The 23,780-nt window shown below is 50.8% G+C and overlaps 3 protein-coding genes across 3 annotated transcripts; 2 read left to right on the forward strand and 1 right to left on the reverse strand.

The window, feature by feature from the left end:
• Positions 1-732: 732 nt before the first annotated feature.
• On the forward strand, positions 733-1,494 carry EI90DRAFT_964847 (uncharacterized protein). The gene has a single exon (XM_039068296.1). The coding sequence runs from the start codon at positions 934-936 to the stop codon at positions 1,420-1,422; it is 489 nt and encodes a 162-aa protein (XP_038916377.1). The 5' UTR covers positions 733-933; the 3' UTR covers positions 1,423-1,494.
• A 17-nt stretch (positions 1,495-1,511) lies between these two features.
• Positions 1,512-2,998, reverse strand: EI90DRAFT_3057267 (uncharacterized protein; the record flags this gene model as incomplete). The annotated part of the gene is made up of 4 exons (XM_039060281.1): positions 1,512-2,376; positions 2,438-2,764; positions 2,873-2,906; positions 2,933-2,998. 4 exons carry the CDS (start codon positions 2,996-2,998, stop codon positions 1,568-1,570), a joined length of 1,236 nt encoding a protein of 411 aa, XP_038916378.1. The 3' UTR covers positions 1,512-1,567.
• A 330-nt stretch (positions 2,999-3,328) lies between these two features.
• EI90DRAFT_3289393 (uncharacterized protein) lies at positions 3,329-4,340 on the forward strand (the record flags this gene model as incomplete). The annotated part of the gene is made up of 3 exons (XM_039067164.1): positions 3,329-3,817; positions 3,849-3,882; positions 4,153-4,340. Exons 1-3 carry the CDS (start codon positions 3,698-3,700, stop codon positions 4,338-4,340), a joined length of 342 nt encoding a protein of 113 aa, XP_038916379.1. The 5' UTR covers positions 3,329-3,697.
• Positions 4,341-23,780: the final 19,440 nt, after the last annotated feature.

A 23,780-nucleotide genomic window follows, 5' to 3' on the forward strand; every position in this document is an offset into this window, starting at 1 on the left:
CTGGATCCTACGGCGCGGCACCCATCACACACACCCAGCGTTGAGACAAAATGTCGATGAGTACGGCAGGATCGGGTCACGGCCAAATCTCCCCTCCCCTGGCGAATCCTGCTCGTCTGCTCCAACTCCAGGAGTGAGCTCTAACGCATCGCCCTCGGCACACCCACAAAATCAACTTCCCCACCAGCGAAATACCTCCTATTCCCAACAAGACCATCCACAGGTACTGCAGCAACAACAATCGGTCCACCCTAGAAGACCCAATGCTAGCGAATGGCCCGAATCGTCAAGTGCCTCATGGGCTTACCCCCCTGCGCAAGCTACAACGCTGGGGAGCCCGTAGACTGGGTTGGCGAGATGATTGGCAGAGGCGAGTTCTCTTTCTGCTATTGGGCAGAAGATAATGACACTGCCTCCTCACACACGAAGGACTCCGGAGACTGCATTGGGTGCGTTGAAAGGCAAAGGGAAAGAAAAAGACGAACGGTACGCCGTCGTCGCTTTCTAATCATTCTTACTCACCCTGGGTAGTTCCTAAGCCTTCCATCCCTCTGGAAGCACAAAGTGAAGCGAGCACAGTCATTGCACCTTCACCCATGATCAAGAATCTGGATGGACAAAAGCTTTCAACGCCTACTTTTTCCCGTGGCGACAACCTTGAATCTACACGTGCCCGACAATCAACACAACCATCGACCCAGTGGTTCAGCCAGAGTCATCACTTTACTCGAATCCGATTTCCATCTGCTTATCGTTTACGGATGACCTCTAGATCTCGCCTCGCTGATTATACAGACCTTACCGGTATTAGGTGAATACTTCGGTGTGGGTCATGAGATGACGTCGCTTCGATGTCTTGAGGGCCTCAACTTGATCCTACTTCTATGAGTGGGAACGTATGTAGGTCCGAGAGACTGATGACGCACAATCTGGATGGCTAATGGACTTCTTCTTTATTATTTGCATCTCCGAATGAAAGCAGCTTTGTGCCCCTATATTGCAAAACATAGTTGCAAGAATGATGATCAAATGAGCTCATTCGGAGTTCAGAATAGATCGACTTTTTGCGCTCTTCCACCTCGCAGCCTCTCCCGCTCCTTTTGCACCTCCTCTCTGGCCAGCTGCTGCGCTCGCTTCTCCGCTGCCTCTATGTGGGGCACAATGTCATCAAATGGATTATCAACAATCCGAAGGGATTTTATCTTGCATGGATATATTACCGGTCGCTCCCCGCACGCCTTGGCTAGGACCAAAGGTGTCAAAGTCGTTGAAGTGCTTTTACTTGTACCCGAAAAGACCTCAAAAATGAAAGGGTGCAAAGGTGTATATATGCACCTTCCGGATCCGTCGAGAACAAGGCGGTTTTGCACACCCGACTTGATAATGAGACACAGGTCCTCTTACTACTCGCCGAGTTTCTAGTGCGGTGAGGCGGGGGGTGGTGTTTGTTTATACATAACTTGTGATAATGGAACTGGGTCATGTTCGATTGCATATCTTCGTCATCATCAGGCTGTCCTGTAATAAAACACAATTTAAACCTGAAGCACAGTACATGCACAGCTAGCTATCCAAAATGAGGGAGAAATGATGACCAAGATGGGGTCTGGTATAGATCAGGCGGAGGTGAACGCAAAGAACTGAAGGTGAGAAGAACCAGGATGACCCGTGCAGCAGCGTAAATAAATGGAGTAAATGCTACTATACCGCTACCAATCCGCTCATTAACATGATTCGCAAACCATACGAACAAAAATAGAAAGATTGGAGCCACTGTGATAGATATCGCTGAAACCCGCCATAGGATCATCTCCCTGCGTGTCGGAAAGGGAAACGACCATCCAAGGCAATGGATTCCCCCAAAGATCGTCCCAGTGGCTGCAAATATGAACAAGAGTTCCATAAACTCGGGCTTAGACACCTGCACGAGGGACATCGGATCTGCGCCAGTCTCCGTTTTGGGTGTTGGCTGGCCGACATTTGTCTCGGGGGTCGGAGGAGCGGACTCTTGCGTTACATGGATTGGGAATTGAATGTTAACGGGTTTATGCCACCACAACGCATAAACAAAGACGTTTAGTGCTGCATATGCCAGTGTCATTGTCTCGAGTTGCAATCTGTGCAAATGGCCCGCCCATCGTCCAACATATTGAGTGATGAACCATAGTAGTTGAAGGACAATGAGAAATTTGCAAAACCCATCGCCTTTGCTTCTGTCAAGAATTTCCTTCTTTGTTATCGCGGCCTTTCTGGTATTCCCTGTCTTCTCAATTATCCCGGGGTAACCCTGCAAGTCGTTCAGGTCCACTGCTCTTCCTTTTGACGAGTCGAAGAAACCATCCATGACAACAAAGTATGAATGCGTCGAAGTCCACCCTTGTGACAAGTACAAGTCATTGCCTCGTCCCTTCCTAACTTGTGCAAATTCGGGGCACACCTTCGACCATCTTGCATTTTTTGGATATTCTCCAAGACAACAAGGATTGATGACACGCAAATGCCAGAATGGCCTCCGGTGAAACCAGTGAAATCATCATCAAGCCAACGCGCGACCAGCTACCACCACCGCGCCTTGGTAGATCTGGGTGCACCACCGTCCAAATGCAAGCAAAGATGGTCAGGAGGCAGCTATAGACAATGCCCCACATCGTTCGGCACTTCCGGAGATCGTTGCAATCATCAGATACATTTTGCACGAAACCAGTTGTATGGTGAGGGGAGATAGGCGCTGAATAAACATTGGGGGCAAGAAGGACGTTGATAACTAGAGCGGTTGCCATCGGATCCGGTCGAGCACAAGTACAAGCACACCAGATACAGGTTGTGTATAAGCTTTATACTATGGACTGGGGCACGGTTCAAGCGCTTTAACTTATCAGCCATGCGATCAAGTTGGTCGATAATTTCTAGGCGTTCGAAATCACATATCCACAGATCTGATGGCAAATTCAGTGTTGGAGCCGAAGAACGGACTCGGACATTGGGACGTGAAATACATGATCAGTGAAATACTTACTATACTGAAAACAAATGCAAATGTCGAACCATTCCGGAGTTTTATCTATATCAGGATAGATAGGTTCTTTTAGCTCAGCCGGGATTGTCCCCGTTTGATGGGAACATGTGGCCGTGTGATGTACTGGTGATGATGATGATGATGATAAATCTCTCTTATTACCCCGCGGCCTCGTGATGACGTGGCAGTGCGGCTATCCCGTCTTGACACCGTAGCGTACAGTTGCGGACAGGCAAAGTCTGAAAGAAATTTTAATCTCCATGAAAAAGTCTGGAAACATGATAAAACGACGTATTTTGGGTAACCGAGTTCACTAGAAGGGCCGCTTACGCAGCCACGACCTTGCTTGTGGGAATTTGAACCCGTGGCAGAATAACAAGTATTCAAATTGCAGGGAAGAGACGCGCACAATAACGTTGTCATTTTGGCGGGCGGTGCGGTGTGGAGAGAAATTTTTACATAAGAGTGTATCACACAACAGTTGAAAACCTAATGTTGATGGCGTTGACATTTAGTGGGTGAGAAAGAAGGCCCAGGAAACGGGTGCTCAGAGGGCGACCCATCCTTTCCTCAGCCCTTGACCCACAGGGAGAGACTATGTTGGACACAAATGAACGAGCACCTGAAAATAACATCTCTTGAGTCAAGCTGGAGCGATTACTTGCTTGTGTGCTAGCCAGGATGCCACCAATCACGCCACCGATTAAGCCTTCAGAATCCCTGCGAGTTTTGAAGCCTGAAGAGTCACTGAATATTGTCGACGCAGGAGGAGTTGATGATGTTGTGATGACTGAGATAATGGTAGACGAGCCAATGGCAACGGCTGTTGTAGTGGTGTAGACAGAAGGTGGGGGGATTGACAACAGGTACGTTAAGGATTCAGACACTCCGAAAGAGTCAATAAGGAAGAAGTGGCCAGAGATCGGGTGGATGTTGTCGATGGGAAATCGAAGACAGTGAAGCACCGACAGCTGCCTATGACAGGGGCATATGGTTTCACAGATTATCTCAAGGCCAAACAATCCGGCATGTCATCATCGATCTTGCACCTCCACCAACAGGAGGGCTGACACCATTCAACACTTATGTGGCGTTATCGTGAAGCTCTGGCCATGACACGATCCGACTTTTGCAAGCATTCAATGAGAGGCTCTTCAGACAACCAGCAAGTCCAATCTTGGAGGTAGAAGATGAAATATTGGGGAAGGAGATGCGCACCAGATGGGAGAGGACTCAGATGGCAGAGTGGCAGAGTGGCAGAGTGGACAACGGATCGAAACCACATAATCACGACCTTGTGACGAATAAACGAATAAACAAATAAACGAATAAATTCACGAAATGAATGGGACATGTAAAAGCACGTGAAGAGATCACGAGTCAGGATTCGTAGTAGCCAATGGGACGAGAGATCGGTGGGGTGGGAAAGTGAAGATTCCCACGAATTGTGGACCCGGAAAGTGACCTTGCAAGCAAGGTAATTCCGAGGCTTTCCGACACTGAATTCGAAGATTATATTTCCATGTGAGTGCCAAAATTTAGCGTCGCGCTAGAAAATAGGCACCCATGCATAAAAAGGGGGCCAAATGAAAGCTGTTGACTAGTAGCATATGATTTTTTGTGAAAGAAGTCCCATGGAATGGTGGTATGGCAGGAAATCGGTGATGGGGAGGCAGAATCACATGAGTTTGCTTCCGGTATGCCAACCACTCCCCTCCAGCGTTTGGATTCATGCACAATTTGGAAGTGCATTAATCAGACTTGGAGGTTTATGGATGTCTATCAGAAGGGAAAAGCAGCAGAATGGGTGGTAAAAAAAAAACAAAAGAGTCATCACTCAGTTTCCGAAGCGAAGCCACAAGAATTGCAATGGATGCGATTCCGAGGAATACTGCAACCACAAATAGCTAGATACTCTTGTATTTTGATGTACAAAAGTATACCCTCCCAATATTGCCAATATTGCCTCGCTGATGTCTGAAATGCCAAATTTTTCTTCAATTTTTGGGTCCAAAATTTAGCGTGTGCTCGAAAAATGACCTAGGAGCCTATAAAGTGTGTTTTTAGATAGCTATGGCCAAATGGAGTACAACTATACAAAAATCAAACTTATTGACACAGTTGTTCCCATGATAGAAAATTTAATGAATTTGCCTGTCTGCAACTGTACATGAGGGGATAATCTAAGCATTGTGGTATGGTGTCTGATTGGTATCTTCGGGTGTCAGCGATCCTCGGGTTCTGTAATGTCTGGGGTATTGTCATGGGATTTGGTATGATAAAGAAAAGAAAAGAAAAATAAATAGCGCTCTGTCCTACTGCTCCTCGCTTCCACTCTACTGCTGCTGTGCTGTGGTTGTTTGGGGCACCCGTGGTATGGGGGTGGGTCTCATGGGTTGACCAGTTGTGTCTCATTTGTGTTTGTCGCCCGTCTTGGACTTCTTGATGAAGGTTGCAAGTCTCTCTATGCCCTTCACCTTGCCCATGAGAGTATTGAATTTGGTCTGGTTGCTGCGTCCGAGGTTATGTCGGTATCTGCTGACGTGGGGGCACTCGGATAGTATGTGTCCTGGTCTGTGTCGGTCTCCTGCAGTTGCAACTCTTGCTCTCTGATGCAATGCCGAATTGGTGGTAATATTCACCAATGTGGGCGTGCCCTGTGCGGAACTGGATGATTCGGCTGAAAGTCTTCCTGTCTAGTGTGCTGAATCGTCTCGTGGGCTTAATTTTCGGTGTGAGTTGGTTCGCTGCGTGGAATCCCAATTTGGGTGGGTTTGGGGTGTTCATCCAGCGGAGGTTCCATGCTTCGGCCATCTCTTTCTTACGCAGACTTGCTACGTATGAGAGGGATTTGAAGTTGGGTCGCGCGGGTCTGAGGCATGCTCCTTGTTTCGCTAACTGGTCTGCACATTCATTACCTGGTATGCCAAAGTGTCCTGGGCACCAGTGAAGTGCTATCTTCACGTCTGTGAATTCGGACAGTATCCCGCACATGGTTTTCCTGAACTCTCTTGTGAGTTCCTGCCCTTTGCTCGGTTTTCCCTGGAAAACCTGGTTTAGTGCTCCTGTGTTATCTGTGTATAAAACAATGTGGGATGGTTTGGTGGTGACGTTACCGTCATCCAGGGTGCGTCTAATGTGGTCTGCGGCTGTTTTCAGGCCCATCATTTCAGCATCATAGGCTTCTATGTGTTCGCCTAGGGCTCCGTTTTCTTCAAATGCGACTTTTCCACACAAGTATCCCACTATGCCATAGCCTGTTTTGGTTCGGCCATCTTCCTCATAGCGGGAGCCATCTGAGTATACGAGGAGGTCAGGGTCTTCCTCACCTTCGGTGATGAATGACATGTGGTCGTCGGCCCATTCTTGCTTGAATGAGTCACCGGCGCTGTTGGGCGGGGTGAACAGGTGGGTGCGGTCCATGGTGTCCAGTCCGGAGTTGTCCCATGGGCTTTCGAGGAGGGGTCTGATCCTTTCCGTGCCTGGGAGAATGTGTTTGGCGAACCAGGTGATGCAGGTGGAGAATCGCTTACGTGGGTCCAACTTGTATCTCTTTCACAGGTCGAATACTGGGAGGGGTGGGGGAGATGTGGGTGTGGTGTTTCTTCTTTGGTTTGGGTAGAGTCTGTTAATCAGGGGGTGGTCATCTGGGAGGCGGGCGAGCCTGATTGCCTCCGTCTCCAGCTTGTAGTCGAGGTAGATGTCCATGGGTGGGATAGATGACTCTATCTCCATGGCGTTGATGTTTGTCGTGTGGAATGCACCTGTTATCATTCTCAGACATTTGTTCTGAAGGGTGGTCAGTTTTTTAAGAATGGCACCGGATTTTGAGCGCCAGAAGACTGGTAGGCCGTATAATGCGATGGGGAGAATGGCACCTAGGTACATCTGGCACAGGTGTGTTTGGTGGATTCCCCTTTCCAAGTTCCCAAGCATCCTGAGTGCGTGCACTGCACTTGTCGCTTTCGCGGCTGCCCTTTTAACATGTTCTGTGAACTTGAGTTGGGGGTCGAACCAGATGCCTAGGTATCTTATGAGGTTGGAGGGGTTTACCGATCTGGTTGTGTTCACTTTGTTTGTGGGTTAGGTGATCGATGGGCCTGGGCCTGCATTCCTGCCAGTCCTGGATTTGGTGAAGTGAATCAAGTTGTTCTTCACCTGGTCTGTTTTGAGGCCTCTTTTCTTCAGCCATCCATGCGCTGCTGTGAATGCAAGTTGGACCACCTTAGTTGCCTCGGCCCTGGACGGTGCTGAGGCTGCTAGGGATCCAGTGTCTACATATAGCGTGAGTGGATGTGATTTTATCAAATTTTTACTGTGTAGTGCGCTTAGCTCAGGGTCGTTGGACAGTTCCTTCACGACCGCCTCTGCTATGGCTTTAGACATTGGGGAGGTAAAGTATGCGGCAAGGATAGGGGATACACATGATCCTTGTGGGACACCCGTTGAGATGGGTTTCTGTCAGAGACCGGATTCGAGATGAGGGAGAGTCTCCGTAGCGGAGGGCTTTGGCCTCAGCGACTTATGCCAAGAGCGCTGTGCCTAGTGACACGTCCGTGCCCTAACTTACTGACTGGCAATCAGAACCGAAGGGGGGTAACTCTAGTTGATTTTATTACTGAAGTGTAACCTATGTACAAGTTGGATATATATATGGTTACAGCGAAGACAGGTCCGCAATTGGCGGAGCCGAACGGAGCGGAGCTAACGGGGTTAAACATTAGCCGACTGAATATTACCGACGAGTCGGGTCGCGGGGTTAGCGGAAAGGCAGGCAATAACCCAGAAACGGAAAGGAGGGATAGGCCTGAAGGTGGGCTCTGCAGGGCAGGCGAGTGTATTGCCCAGCGGAGCTGTCCGGAAGTCTTCAGGGCTCCGCACTTAGGGAGGCGTAGGTAATAAATTGAAATGAGGGGGTGGTGACCATCGAGGGGTACCGAGAGGATTGCGGAATATGGGAGCTCGAGGTTAGTGAGGAAGGAGCGGAGTTAGACCGGAGGGATCGGAGGGACCGGAAGTCGATGGCCGGGGATGGATATGACAGTTTCAGTTCATCTCGTTTGCCATCGAGGCAAATGGCTGCTCTCCTTTCTGATAGGAAGCTGTGCATCCACTTCACTAGGGGATTTGGGATGTGGAGTTTTCTCATCGTGTTGATGAGATGTGCATGTGGTATGCAGTCAAAGAATCCTGTTATATCGAAGGTCAGCATTGTTACCACTTTGTCATGGTTCCATGCGGCCTCTATGTCATGTGTGATGGATAGTAGGGCGTCCTGCACTGATCTGCCTGGAAGCCCTCCGTATTGGGTGTTAGGGAATAGTTGGTGTTTTGCAGCTAGGAACGCCAGCCTGCGGGCTTGGACTCTCTCTAGTGCCTTTCCTGAGACTTCCAGTAGTTGGATGAGTCTATATGAGTGGGGTAGCATGTAGTCTCTGTTCGGTTTCTGGAGGGCCACCGCGATGGCGGTTCTCCAGATCTTAGGGTGGTATCCTGAGTCAGCACACAGTCTCAGGAGGTGGTATAATTCGTTGTCTAGTGTGACCCATGCCCATCTCCATGCTCGGCCTGTCAGGCCGGATATACCTGGTGCGTTTAGTTGCACAGCTGTGAAGATGGCGTTGCAGACTTCACTCTTAGTCACGCTTACATATTCCATGTCCTCATTGCGGGGGGTGAGGTTGATCGGTGGTGCGTCGGGTAGAGTGGGTGGTTGGGGGAAGAGGTTCTCGCACAGAATGTTACATTTCTCTTTGTGTTTCACCACTGGGCGACCTGTCCCGCTTAGGATCAGGGGAGAGATGTAGGTTCTTTGGCATTTCGTCCATTTGCGGAAGTTCCACATGTTCCTTGGGTTTGCTTCCTCTGTTAGCTTACGGTAGTAATCCTTCTTTGCCTTTCTGATTTCTGAGTGAATGTCTTTGTGTAGGGACTTGGCTTTGTCCATGAGGTAGATAGAAGGTTGGTTGAAGTCTCTCATCCAGCTTCTCAGTGAGTCTTTGGTCTGTCTTAATTCATGGTATGATCTGGTTAGGTTTTCATTCCACCATGGTTTTGACGCTTTGCTGGGCTGTCTTATGGGGATGGACTTTGCTGCGGCTTTTTCCACAAGGCCGTGGATTAGTGCCGTGGCTTCCTCTAGCTCTTCTGGTGATGCTGTGTTCCAGCTGGCATTGAGTAGGTTACCCTTTAGGTTGTCTACTTTCTGTCGCTCGCGTGTTATTGCTTCTTTTAGGGCTTTTGTGAAATCCTCTTCCTTCGCATGTTTCCAGTTCAGTTTGGTTTCACAGGGGTTAATGACAAGTTCTCTGGGGGGTCCTATCTGGAATATTGTGGCATGGTGGTCCGATAGACAACCAATTTCTGTGTCGATAAAGTGGCCTGAGATGGCCCCGGCCCCATTGGCTGCGGCATTGGCAAAGGTGAGATCAATCACAGAGGAGTGACCGTTGTTGTCTTCCCAGGTTGGGACGTATGGTTCGTTGCAGAGTGAGAATGTGCCTCCTTCTAGCCATTCTAGTGTTTCCGCGGTTCTGGGACATGGCATTTCAACGTGGTCATCCCAGTCTGGGTGCCGAATATTCCAGTCACCTGTGAGGACAATGGGAATGTCCGCATCCATTGTGGTTTCTGCCAGTCTTTCTGCCGTGTACTCATTCCTTGCATTTGGGTTGAGCGATTTTTGGTTGTAGATATTAATTAACCTCACTGATTGTTGCATTGAACCGTTTCTTTTAATGTCTAGTATCATGAAGTCTAGGTCTGACGCTAGGTCATTCCTCAGTGTGAGCTCTATGTTGGCATCTTGCCGGACATAGGCCATTGTTCTTGGCCTTTCACCTTCAGCGATGGGCTGTTTCGGTAACATGGTCTGCCACCCTGTGAAGGCAACTGGGATGTGTATGTTGTTTACTTTGTGCCACCAGGGCTCTTGTAGCAGGAGGACATCAATTGCGGGTTTTCTCCATTTGGAGATGTTGTGCATGGTGGCCTGGGTGGCCGCATTGGAGCGGTTAACATTTAGGCTGCACACCGTCAATGTTGCTGGTAGTTTAGGTTGTCGAATCATTGAGGTGGCCCTTCAGGTTGGCTCAACAGTTCGATTTCCATCTGGTGGTTGGTAGGTTTGGGTTTTGGTCTGGGGATTCTGATGAGGGGGATTGATGCTACACCTCCCCTTGCCCTTGCGCTTACCATCTTCACTACTGAGGCTCTTTGGGCCTCTGGGGATTGTTGTTGGCTCAGGATGTTGCTTAGGTCTCGGTCTGATAGACCGAGGTCTGGGGTTTCATCTGGCACGGACTGAGGGGTAGGTTGTTTTTGCTTACTTTTGCCTTTTCTTTTTGCCTGTTTTTCCACTCGGGCTGTGGGCACTTGGGGCTGAGGTGTGGGCACGCATTTCGGGGATGGGGGGAGTCCCATGCGGCTTCTTCTGGCCTTGCATTCTTTATGTGCGCTATCGTGGTTGCCCTTGCAGTTGATGCAGCAGAGGTCATTGTCCTCCGGGTGGTCTGTGGTTTTGTGATCTTTTGCGCTGCACTTCAGGCATCTGGCTTGTTTGCATACAGCAGTGTGATGGGACAGCATGCCGCATTTGCTACATGCATGTACTTGTACGCGATCTTCATATGGAGTGATGGTGCATCTGGAGTTGAATAGGTAGACCGATCTAAGGTTAAGAAAAAGGTCTCTGTCTTTTTTGTTAGAGAAGTCAATAACGATTAAGGCGTGATTCTTAGTGTGGATAGTCTCGTCTGAGCTGAGCCATTTTGGGAGTCTCCAGTGCTTCAGGCCGTTGTACTGTGGCACATAGGTGGAAAGTTCCTCGTGTACCATTCCTGAGGAGATCGGGACATCGTTGTTGTGTGTCGGGATTTTGTTGATCTTGATGTGGTAGTGCTCCACATCCGGCAATACGGATGTTACCTCGTTTTGGGTGATTGTGGCTGCTATCTCGTGTCCGAAGGCGATGAGGTCGGAGGCTTTGCATGTCGGGGCTGACATAATTTTGATATTACCCGCTACCGAGTATCCAATGGCCATCACTCTCAGGTAGTGCGGGACGTTTTTCTTCTCTAGGAGATCGTTGATCTTCTCTCATGTTATGATGCCACTTGGGCGGTCTTCTAGTTTGATTGGGGGTTCAGCTGGATGATAAGACATCTCGGGTCAGCTGTTGCGGTGGGTTCGGTTGGGCATGGTGTCGTGTCGTTTTGGTTTTGGTTGTTGACCGTGATGGCTGGGATGGGCATTCGGGGGGGTCTGGCTGCCATGCTTGCCCATGTTGTTTTGGGTGCCAACATGGGAGTGGCTGCAGTCTCCGGGTCTCTGGGCAGGGCGGTGGGCGGTGCGGTGTGGTGTGCGCTTTGTCCAAGTTCTAGTGTATGGACTCTTTGTGTTAGTTCTAAGAGAATGTCGTTTAGTGTGGTGAGGTTATTAGGGTTGGACTCAGCTGCACCCGGTTTCGTGTTCTCGGTGTCCAGCGCCAGTATCTCCTGGAGCCAGCTCTTGAAGTAGTGCAGGTGGTTCCATATGCCTGTATCTCTAATGAGGGCGAGTCCGTCTAGTGTGTCCCACATCATTTCAGTGACGTTGCCAATGGTTTGCTGGTCGTCTTCTGTGGGGTCTGTTCTAGGCCAGAGGGTGTCAGTCTCCATTACTACGTCTGCTTGGCTGTGGAGAGAGAGCTGTATGGCGTTGAGGTTCGACCAATTGTTGAGCGTTTGATGTGTCGGCATCAGGTGACTGTCGGATGTCCCTCCTGGGTCCGAATTTTGACGTTCGGCCATGGTGGGGGTTGGATCTGTTGGTAGGTGAGTGGTAAGGTGCTAGGGTGTGTGTGTGTGTGTGTGTGCTTCTGTTATGGCCAACGTTAGCCCTCTCTTTTCAAGGTGGTGTCACATGTGTGATGTACTGGTGATGCAGACTCCTTCCCAGTCGCTCACATGATTTCTCTGAGGTTTAGCCACAACTTATGTTGCCCTCCGAACCTGTCGAGCAACTGGTACAACTTGCAACACGTGATTGTCATATCCATACAATCCCGACCTCCGCTCCGGGCTCCCGGAACTCCGAACTCCGACTTCCGGAGCCCTACTTCCCTTCTGTCACCTTCTCCTTGCCGACTCCCAAGAGGTTATCCCACCTCCGGCTCGGACACCACCACCTTCGGTCCGACTCCGGAACATTCCGGGTCCGACCCCAACCTCGACACCTTCCAGATGAGTACGCAAAACCTATGCTCCCGACTCCGGACCTCCGCTCCGGTATCCCGTTCACGTCTCGTCTCCGGAACCTCCGGTCTTAGCTCCGACCTCGGACTTTGACCCCACCTCCACTTATACCCATTGTATTGGTTAGCCCATTCCATTTAATTACCTTTGCCAATATTCCGGAGTTTAACCTCCGAGTTCGGACTTTCCGGACTTACTCCGGACCTTGCAACTATTGCATTGTCCATTTCAATTCCGCTATTCTCCCTCATTCCTATTTGGGCTGCTGCTTCCTTTCTATTCAGTCAGCTAGCCATTCCCGACTCCCATCCTCCTTCCTTCCTTCTTGGGCCTTGGCCCTTCATTCCTCCTTTGGGAAACACCATTGAGTCAAACACTTGACCCTCGGTGTTGTTCCTCTTTCCATCTCCCTTTGTCTCCTTTTGTCCTACCCTTGTTCCTTTTGATTCCAGACCCCTCCTTATATACAATGTACCTAGTAACTTGTAACCTCAGTCCGAAATCAACTTGCTGCTAGATCCGAAATTAGGGACCCCTAGGACAACCAGCAATGGCACAGCGCTCCGCCTGAGTCGCTGAGGCCAAGGTCCTTCCACGCTAAGTCTCCGATTCCATTCTGGAGTCGTCCGAATCCGCACGTTCTAACAGTGATGTTCCCACGCTAAGTTGTAATGAGTTGTACATAGGTTACGGAATATAATTTTTAGTATTTACGCATGCAGTCATTGCACCCAACCCAACCTGTGGAGACTAAGGGAGCACATCCAAGGTTGTGAAGTCAATATCTGGGGGTGTGCGAAGTTTAACGGTTTATATATTACTTAGTTACTAGTCACTTGTTTGTGCCCGGTGGCATAAGTGGTATAGCGTTAGCTGAGGCTATGTAGTCTTTTTAAGTGGCACATGTTCAATTCTCACTTAGGGAAACTTTTTTTGGGCCCTCCCATGGAATAATTGTGTGAAATGGTTGTTTTTGTTGGAGGAACCGTGTGCTATGGGAGGCCAGATGAGTTTTCGTACAGCCACATTCCCACATCCGAGTGAGGAACTCGCCCAGACAGCCACATTCCTGCGGTAGTGTGACTACTTAGTCACAACACCTCTTTTATATTATTTTGGACTAACCTGTGCCAGGCCACGGATATATTCATTCATTTGAATTCATTTCCTTTTCCCTCAGTTCTTCACGCATGTTAGCTGAGACTGAGGTTACTGTCATATCCATCCCTGGCCATCAACTTCCGATCCCTCCGATCCCTCTGTTCCACTTCCGCTCCTTCCTCACTAACCTCGGAGCTCCCATATTCCACAATCCCCTCGGTACCCCTCGATGGTCACCACCCCCTCCTTTCAATTTATTACCTATGCCTCCCTAAGTATGGAGCCCCGAAGGCTTCCGGACAGCTCCGACGTCTGCTAGCGCACTCCCGCCTCTGCTGGGCAATACACTTGCTTGCCCTGCAAGCCCACCTTCAGGCCTATCCCTCCTTTCCATTTCTGGGTTATCGCCTGCCTTTCCGCTAACCCTGTAACCCGACTCGTCGGTAATATTCAATCGGCTAATGTCTAAACCCCATTAGCTCCGCTCCGCTTGGCTCCACCATTTGCGGACCTGCCCTCGCTGTAACTATATATACTTAACTTGTACATAGGTTACACTCCAGTAATAAAAATCGACTAGAGTTTACCCTCTTCAGTTCTGGTGGCCAGTTAGTAAGTTAGGGCATGGACATGTTTACTAGGCACAGCGCTCCTGGCATAAGTCGCTGAGGCCGAAGCCCTCCATCACGGAGACACTCCTTCATCTCAACCCGGTCTCTGACAGTATTTTATTACTCCCTGACTAGTACACGTCTTGTATGGCACCAAAAGCCCCTCGCACTTGTTCGCAACTACGCACATTAGTTCCCAACTCTGCCTCACCATCCCCAGAACCCTCACAGCCTGGTCCTAGTCGATTGGCGAGAAACCCAGTTGAGTGTCGAAGCTTTTCTAATCTTGAAACCCCTCTCCCATCGACCCCGATCATGCGCCCCGTTAGGAATCGATCACCAGTTGCAGATTCCAACTTTGGAGACACCACGGAACAACCCATAGACCCCGTCCACTTCTTTGGACTCGGTTCCGAGGTCCCCAACTTCGTCGACCCTCCTCCTGCTGATCCTCCCATCCCCACTGTCCCAACCACCGACGATGCCGAACCCATCCCCAACGTGGCTATTGCACAATTAGCCCAAGCCATTGCCAGCTTGGCTCGTCACACCGGTCGTCCACCACCTCCACCATCCTCTGCTCTCTGGACCAAGGTCCGTGAGCCCGAACAGTTCAACGGGAAAGATCCCCGAGAACTCCGAGTATTTCTGGTCCAATGCGAACTCAATTTCCAGGACCGTCCCCTTGCTTATGCTAGCGACTGCGCTAAGGTCATCTTTGCACAGTCCTACCTCAAGGGAATGGCCCTCGATTGGTTCGAGCCGGATCTATTATTCGACCAAAATTCTACTCTTCGTCCGCGATGGATGAATAACTACCAAGAGTTCGTCAACGAACTTCAAACTAACTTTGGTCCTCACGATCCCGTGGGCGACGCCGAAGTTCAACTAATGACCCTGGACATGAAGGATGGGCACCACATCAATAAATACGTCGTCGAGTTCAACCGACACGCCTCTCAACTTCATGGTTACAGAGAAGCCGTGCTTCGTCGTTTTTTCTATAATGGATTGCCAGAACATATCAAGGACGATATTGCCAGAGTAGGTAAACCTTCTACTCTTTCGGAACTTCGCACCTTGTCACAAACTCTTGATGCGCGCTATTGGGAGCGTAAATCTGAAGTTACACATCATGCGAAACCTTCCTCCTCTAACGTTTTCGACAAGTCCAACGCCGCTTCTCATCCCGACCCCATCCCTTCCTCCTCCTCTTTCAACTCCGCTTCCGGTAGCAAGCCTCCGAAGGACAACAAGAAGTCCGAGGCCAGCCCCGCTAAACCGGACCTTTCGTCTAAACTCGGAGACAACGGCAAGCTCATGCTACAAGAGCATAAGCGTCATCTCAACGAGAAACTTTGTATGTTCTGCGGTCAGTCTGGCCATATGGTCAAGGATTGCCCCAAGTCTTCTTCTTGCGTGTCTAAGGCCCATTCAGCCCAGACCGAGGAGCAAGGATCCGCTTCCGCAGAAGCAAAAAATTAGTCCGCACCCCTGTGGACTCCGCACGGACCGGGGGTTGCGATCCTTTCTTCCGTGCGCTCAAAGAAGTGCGTTTAAACGCGTGTTCCATCTCCGACTTATCCTCCCTCCATATTCCTGTTTCTTTTTCTCTTTCAAATGGTCTATTTTCCCCTCTCAATGTTGACCCTCCGGTTAATGTTCTACCCATTGTAGATAGTGTTGCTGATGTACCACTCTCTCCTCTGCCTCCTCCGACTACTTCCGTAGATCGATCCACCTCTCTCCGTTTCTCCTCTTTCTCTTCTCCTGCCCCTCCCCCTCCATCCAATAATAGGACACAAAATAAACTTTTTCGCTCCTATGAGAACGTACCCGCACTCATAGACTCTGGGTCTTCGGACTGCTTCATCGACGACACATTCGTAAAGAAGTTGGCCTTGAAGACGTGCCGGATTAAATCCCTACAACTATGCCTATTTGACGGTAGCACCAACTCAATCATAACCCGTGCCATTGATATTCCCCTCCGCTTCGCTTCCGGAAACATCACCCCCACGACTTTCTTTGTCACATCGCTGGATGGATCTTGTTCCTTAGTCCTAGGACACAACTGGCTTACCTGCTACAATCCGTTGATTGACTGGGTCTCAAGCAGTATTACGTTCCAAACTTCCGAACCTACCAAGACAGTTACTCCGAGCTCTCCCCCATCGTCTCCGGTACTATTGCCGTCATCCGACATCCAACCATCCGATGTTTTGCCAGCACCTCAGTCACAGGCTCCCACTCCTCTGTTACCATCTATCGAGTTCATCAGCCATTCCGCATTCGCGAAGGCTTGTCAACTTGAAGGATCGGTATCCTTCAGCCTAACCATCCCTTCTGAGGAAAGCCGCTTGAGGGCTGCCTCATCCCACACCGAGTCCATCGACCTCTTGGCCGTTCCGAAGGAGTATCATGAGTTCGCGGATGTGTTCAGTAAGAGCAAAGCCTTGACACTGGCACCGCACCGTGAGTACGACCTGAAGATTGACCTTGAGGAAGGCACTTCACCACCCTTGGGTACTATGTACTCTCTCTCTACTTCGGAACTTGAGGCCCTCCAGGAGTTCTTAGATGAACACCTGGCCTCCGGTTTCATTCGTCCCGCCACTTCCGCTCATGCGGCACCTGTCAGGGATCGGCCCCTGACCCCGCTGTCAGGGCACCCAACCACACCCCAGAACCACCTTCCCAGACCTCCCCATCCCTACATACCTCTCACAACTTCAGCCCGCATGTGAGCCCACGGGAAAAATCACGTGGGTTAAGGCGAGCAACTCGCCTTAACCCATGTGACACCTTTTCCGAGTCGCGGGAACATGCTCGGCTTCTACCCGGAGTCACGTTATGAACTGTACAGTACACTTCCTTTTTATAGTAGCCAAGCGGGGAATAGGGAAACTTACCCTTCTTCTCAACTCAATCCCCGCTTAGGCAAGTTGTAGTTACCCTCTGTAATACATGACAACTCAATCCCCGCTTAGTCCCTTCAGTGAGTTTGAGGAGCTAAGGACAGGGTCTAGCGCCCAACCACCCGGAACACTGCACACACCTAGGCCTGAGGTCGGGCTGTCCCTGATCAAGGACCGAGCCCTGACAGCACCGGTCCTCTTCGTCCACAAGAAGGACGGATCCCTCCGTCTTTGCGTTGACTTCCGAGGGCTGAACAAGATCGCCAAAAAGGATCGCTACCCACTCCCCTGCATCTCCGACCTCCTTGACGCACCTAGCTGTGCCACGGTCTACACCAGACTCGACCTCCGGCATGCTTACCACCTGGTTCGCATTGCAGCAGGCGACGAATGGAAGACCTCCTTCTGCACGCACTATGGTTCCTATGAATGGCTTGTCATGCCATTCGGTCTCACAAATGCACCCACAGCCTTCCAGCGATTCGTCAACACGATCTTTGCCGACCTCTTGGACGTTTCTGTGGTAGTCTACCTAGACGACATCCTTACCTACTCGGAAGACATGGCTTCACATCAGGAGCATGTCCGAGAAGTTCTTAGGAGACTCCGCAAACACGGCCTATACGCCAATCCGAAGAAATGCGAGTTTCATATGGACACTACGGAATATCTCGGATACTGCCTCTCTCCCTCCGGACTCACCATGTCCATCAAGAAGGTCAAAGCCATCCAAGATTGGCCTGAGCCCCGTAAAGTCAAGGATGTCCAATCCTTCCTTGGCTTCGCTAACTTCTATCAGCATTTCATCCACCAATACTCCAACATTGTGGTCCCTTGACGTGCCTCACGCATAAAGGAGCCCCCTGGTTATTCTCTGACGATTGTCACTCTGCTTTCAACACCTTGAAAGAAGCCTTCACTTCTGCTCCTATCCTCACACATTGGCTACCCGACACCCCCCTCATTGTAGAAACTGACGCTTCCGACTACGCAATCTCTGGAATCCTGTCCATCCACTGTGATGACAGAGAGATTCGCCCCGTTGCTTTCCACTCTAGAACACTCTCGGCGCCGGAGCTCAATTATGACACCCATGATAAGGAACTGCTTGCCATTCATTTTTCCACCACCAAACTCTTGACCCGGCGGCAAGCCCGCTGGTTGGAGTTCCTCTCCCAGTTCCACATGACCGTCCGATTCCGTCCTGGAAGACTCGGAGTAAAACCAGATGCGTTGACTAGACACTGGGACGTCTATCCCAAAGAAGGGGATATGGACTACGCTCACGTCAACCCACAGAACTTCCGACCGGTCTTCACTTCGGAGCAGCTCACTGCGTCCTTACGAGCTACGTTCCTAGCTGCCACAGTAATCTGAGCAGCTGTACTTGTCGACACAGAGGCTCTTCATCGAGACATTCTAGCCTCCCTCTCCTCCAACACCACAATCTCTTCTCATCTCACTTCCCCCAACCTCCCCAATTCCCACTGGTCCATTGATGCTGAAGGCCTGTTGAGGCTGGACAACCGCATTTACGTTCCGGATTCTAACGACCTCCGTCTCCGCGTTTTGCGAGACAAACACGACCACCAACTTTCCAGACACTTCGGTCAAAACCGGACTCTGGATCTAGTGCGTCATGAGTATACCTGGCTGGGCATCTGTAACTTCGTCAAGAGTTACATATCCTCCTGCACTTCTTGTGCCCGTGCCAAAGTTCCCCATCATAAGCCTTATGGCTTGCTCAAACAACTCCCCATCCCCGAACGTCCTTGGAACTCCATCTCCATGGATTTCATCGAACAGCTACCCTCCTCTTCCGGGTTCACTTCCATCTTGGTTGTTGTGGACCGCCTGTCCAAACAGTGCATTTTCATCCCTACCCACGACACCATCACCTCTCCGGAACTGGCCAAGCTCTTCCTCCATGTGTTCTCCAAGCATGGAGTTCCTTCCCACATTACCTCTGTGAAAGGTTGTCTTACTAGTTTGGGGACGGTAATGTTCCGTTCCCCCGTTCGCCTCAGGCCTCAGTAATCCGTCTAAGTATACGCTTGATTTGGCTGTATATTGACGGGGTAGAAGTAAAGGCTGATCTGCCTTTTACAGCTACCCCGAGGGTTTATATACAATCTTATACATTCTCGGCACAAATAAATAGAGAAGCTTCCGCGACGCTAAATTAGCGTCGCGACATAATTATTACACAACACAACATCAACTGATGTTGTGGGCGGAATATAGACATGGGCCGGGGCCTCACATCCTCCTCCCTTGCGATACTAGATCGCAGACAGGGTACTAGCATATATACACAAGGGGAAAGCAAGCATTTTTAAAGAAATAAAAAAAACGTTCTACATACGAAGAATGTATGCAAACGGGGGCACACTCATTGCAGGAGGCTATAATAGTATCTTGTAGGCGAAGCCCACTTAGAGTTTCTCCTGGAACATATGCACCCAGATCTCGACGACAGTGTTGTCGACGATGGAACGACTTTCTCGTCGTTGTGAGTTTATTAAATACCATCGTCCACCGTGACGATGTTGACAGTGTAGGTCGTCGACGGCAGAGTTGTCGCCGACGAGAAAATGAATAATCAACGACGATTGCGTTGACGAAGGACGAAGGGTACAGAATAGACAATCAACGACAGCATTGTCGTTGACAAAGGTAAGAGATTATTGATCAACGACGGCCTTGTCGTTGACGAAAGTGGGTAATCAACGATGGCATTGTCGTTGACAAAGGTATGGATGAGGGGGGGTCAGTTCCTCATTCGTTTACGCGGCGCTGACCCGGACGGGCCAGAGCCGGATGGGCGATTCGACGTAGTCCTACGAGTCGTCGTGGACCTAGCCGCGTCGACAGCGACATCGTCACTCAGATAGTTGTCGTCGTAGTGACGAGTCTCGACATCAGCGTCGTTCATGGACGAATCCTCGTCTTGACGACGGTGCGAATAATGGACATGGTGCGTGGGATGGCCACGTCCATGAGAAGAGGGAGCACGCCCTCGCACTGGTGGTGCGTGGGCGGATTCGTACACCGACGAGTGTGCATACGTCGGAGGGGGTATTGCGGCGGAGGTGGGGCGTTTGAATACGCCACAGGGTGTGGGCTCGCGTACATCATAGGCGGGTTTGAGTACGATGTTGGGGGAGGGTTCGAGTACATAAGTGCTCGTTCCTGGCGTTGAATTTTACGACGCTCACGAGCGTCGTCAGTCATTGGTTTTATCCATCGACACGCGAGGATGTACATCCGTGCAATACGAGCCGGGGGGTACTGGTCGGGAAGTCTTTTCGCCTCCATCTCAATGTCGTCGCGCGACATACGCATTCGTGAGGCGCGGTTGTTTGTAGCCACCCTGTACCAATCGGTACAGGTGTCGACGTCCTCTTGCGAGGGCTTGCCCGTCTTGAACGACCAGGCAAGATGGTACATTGTAGCATAGAACCTCACACCCTCTTCGGTGTGTATGTAGTTACGAACCAACTCAAACCACTTAGGTTCTTTGTCGCGGACAAGCGCAGCCGCGTCTGGGAATTCGATTCTATCGACATGGTCGATGTCGTAGAAGCGGGTAGGAAGGGCCACCGATCGACAATATGTCGGTGGGGGTAGGGGTTCGCCATGCACTTCAGTGAGTTTGGCGTCGTAGTACTCGTAGTAATGGTAGCCGGGTGGACGGTTCGCGACGAATTCTTCGAACGGGGCATCAGGGTCGACGACCCATTCGCCTTCCATCTCGTCATCGTCGGACGTGGGAGCCCATCTCTTGGAAGAGGTGGTTTTTTTCGACGGCGCAGACTTGGCCGACGCAGGATCCACCGGGCCAACCCCGGGGATAACGATGGTTTGGGGAACAGTGGGCCGTGACGACGAGGGAGCAGAAGATGTGATCGGGGTGGGTTTGGGAGACGCAGGGCGTCCCCTCGCCATGCGCGCGACTCTAAAGACGTCCTCGTTGAGTTCGTCGTTGGCCTTTCGGAGGGATTCGACCCGTCGATGAAGACGGTCGTTTTCAGAACGCAGGTCGTCGGCCTCGTTCTGCAGCATCTCATACTTGTTCCTGAGCTCATCGAGCTCATCACTCCTACGTTCGTCTTCGAACGTAGTCTCTTTGCGTTTCTCGAGTCTCTTCTCGATACGGGCCCACACAACTTCTGTAATCATTTCGAGTTGATCGAGCCCTGTCTGCGTGGAACGCGGCAGGTGGGGGTATTTCTCACTCGCGCTTACGCGAGTGGGCAGGACCAAATGGTCCTGTTTTGGGATTAAAACGCCCGTGCTGGGCGTTCCAGGGGTGACAGTCTGAGCGACTGTGGAGTTGTCGTCCATTGACGACATGGCAGCATCCGTGGTGGGACTTACAGGTGGGGAGTTTGGACTGGAGTCTACGAGGGCCTCCTTGATGGGGGAAAGGTCGAGGGAGGAATCAGCGAGGGGGGATTCAGTAGCGTTCATTTGAGCGATTTCAAATTTGATGGTAGGAAGCAGGATTTGATCCCGCTTTTGTCGCATTTATCCGATATTATTCGGATATTCCCGGACTTGCCAGTTTAGGCAACTCATGGCTTCAACGCCATAGTTGGCCGTGATAAGGCATTGATATCCGCTGGTATTGGACCGGTAGGCGACGTTCACGCCATGGTCGTGATGGTCCGCTGGATCTATTGTCCGGCGTCTGATCCCGTCGTTGACGGTTCAGTTCCTCGACGTTCTCTACCCCTTGTACTGTTAGGTAGTCATCCAACGCAATTAGATCGTTTACGTTGGCCAAGGGTTCCCAAGTAAGGTCACCAAGTCCCCATCGGACACGGAACCATAAAGACTTATCGTCGTCCCATCGATGGTCGACGATTTCCTTAACCTGGTATTCCCGTTCTGGGTCGTCGCCAAAGTCGTAAAACACTTCTACGGCGCGCCCAGGGAACAGCACAGAATCATTCGGCTCATGAGGTGCGAGCCGTGAGACGTGGAACTTCGCAAAGATATTTCTTTGCGTCAACACTGGGGGAAGCCTGAGGACGTAGTTTGATGAGTCCTCAAATACCTCCAGTATTTCGTAGGGGCCAATATAAGTTGGCAACAACTTATGCGCCCTCCCCTTGGGGAGGTTCAGATCTTTCGTTGAAAGATATGCGTAGTCCCCTTTCTTCAGTTTTGGGGAATCAGGGCGCCGATGTCGGTTCGCCTGGATAGCCTGTTCTACACGACTCTTAATAATAGCGTCGTGAGCGGCCTGGATGTTGTCCAGGGCCCGCTGGGCAAAGGATTTCACCCCCGGCAATTCGGATGATGGCAGAGACACGGTCATTTGTGGGAGGTATCCGTATACCAACTCAAACGGGGCGAATCCCGTTGATTTGTTCGCACTTGAGTTCAATGCGAATTCTACCATGGGTATATGCACGGCCCAATCTCGCTGATCGGGTCGGACGAATGACCGAAGGATCTGGACCACCGTCTGGATCGCTCGTTCTGCTTGGCCATCCCCTTGAGGATGGAATGCGGTAGTTAACTTGAGTTTAACACCCATGAGTCGGTGTAACTCAGTCCAAAATTGAGACGTAAACTTCGTGTCACGGTCTGACACGATGGATGTTGGCATGCCGTGCAAGCGCACGACATGTTGCAGGAACAGATGCGCCAGTTCAATAGTCTTGACCTGGGTCGTCACAGGCACTAGGTGAACCTGGCACGTTAGTCGGCACAGAACTACCCAGAGGTAGTTATAACTCAGGCTCGTCGGGAATGGTCCGACGAAATCCATGGCGATTGACTCCCAAAGTTTCTCAGGGACCGGGAGCTGGTGAAGCAGTCCCGGATATCTGAGTTTGCTTTTCTTGGTCGTCTGGCACGTCCTGCAGGACGTGCAGAATTTCTCGATGTCTTTTGACATCGAAGACCACCAGTAGTGTTTGCGTATGTACTCGAGCGTCTTCTTGGCGCCGAGGTGACCAAGGATGCGGTGTGCGTGCTCGATCGCGATGCCCGTTATCCTCTCCCCTTTATGAATAGATTCAGGGAGGACAAGTCGTGGCTCGCCTGACTCATTCAGATGGAAAATTAGGTCATCGACGATCGAGAACCTAGGGAAATCCCCAGGTTTTGCCAGGATCCCTCTCCAAGCATTGTGTTTGGAGTAGCCGTCTTTCACACTTGCGATGAAAGCTTTGTCCTCTACATGAGGACGTAGCTCTGCCAATGGCGGCAGTACATCTTCAAGGGAAAGCTCCCTCCCTTGACGATCGTCAGGGGGATCGAGCACGGATGCCTCGAGATTGTGGCTCCTGAGCGTCTCTGATAGAGTGGGACGCACCCAGCCGTATGCACTGCAGTCTCAGCCTGTGCAGGTGTAATAATTCCCGTGCTTCCTCAGCACGCGCCAAGGGCAGATCGTCGCCCTCTTTATCAATTCGTATATCTGCGGATACGTAATCGTCGTAGTGGACATCCTCGTCTGACGAGGACTCATAGTATCGCGACAGGGCATCAGCCACTTTGTTTGTGTGGCCTTGTACATACACGATGTCACAATTGAAACCGTGAAAGAAATTCTGCCAACGAATGTGACGCGGCGCAGTGTGATTCTTCTCCTTGAAGTAAGTAAGCGCCTTGTGGTCAGTGACCACAGTGAATTTCCGCCCACCAGTCAGCTTGTCGAGCCATTTGGTGAGCGCTTCCAGAACGCCTAGAGCTTCTAGCTCATAGGCGAAATACGCCCGTTGAGTCGGGGTGAACTTCTTCGACATAAACGCAGCAGGGTTAGAGGTTTGCCATTCTGCACCCTGTGCGAGCACGGCCCCGACGCCAGCGGGGCAGGCGTCCGTGATCACCCAGACACGGTACTTGTTTTGGTCTTCTGAATCCGGTATATCCCAGATTATGG

Source organism: Cantharellus anzutake (assembly GCF_015039405.1).
Source record: "Cantharellus anzutake strain C23 chromosome Unknown EI90scaffold_22, whole genome shotgun sequence".
In the NCBI taxonomy this organism is placed as follows: Eukaryota; Fungi; Basidiomycota; class Agaricomycetes; order Cantharellales; family Hydnaceae; genus Cantharellus; species Cantharellus anzutake.

Bases quoted from the DNA above. Each gene is read 5' to 3' on its own strand.
- EI90DRAFT_964847 (XM_039068296.1), top strand. From the start codon at position 934: ATGGCTAATGGACTTCTTCTTTATTATTTGCATCTCCGAATGAAAGCA.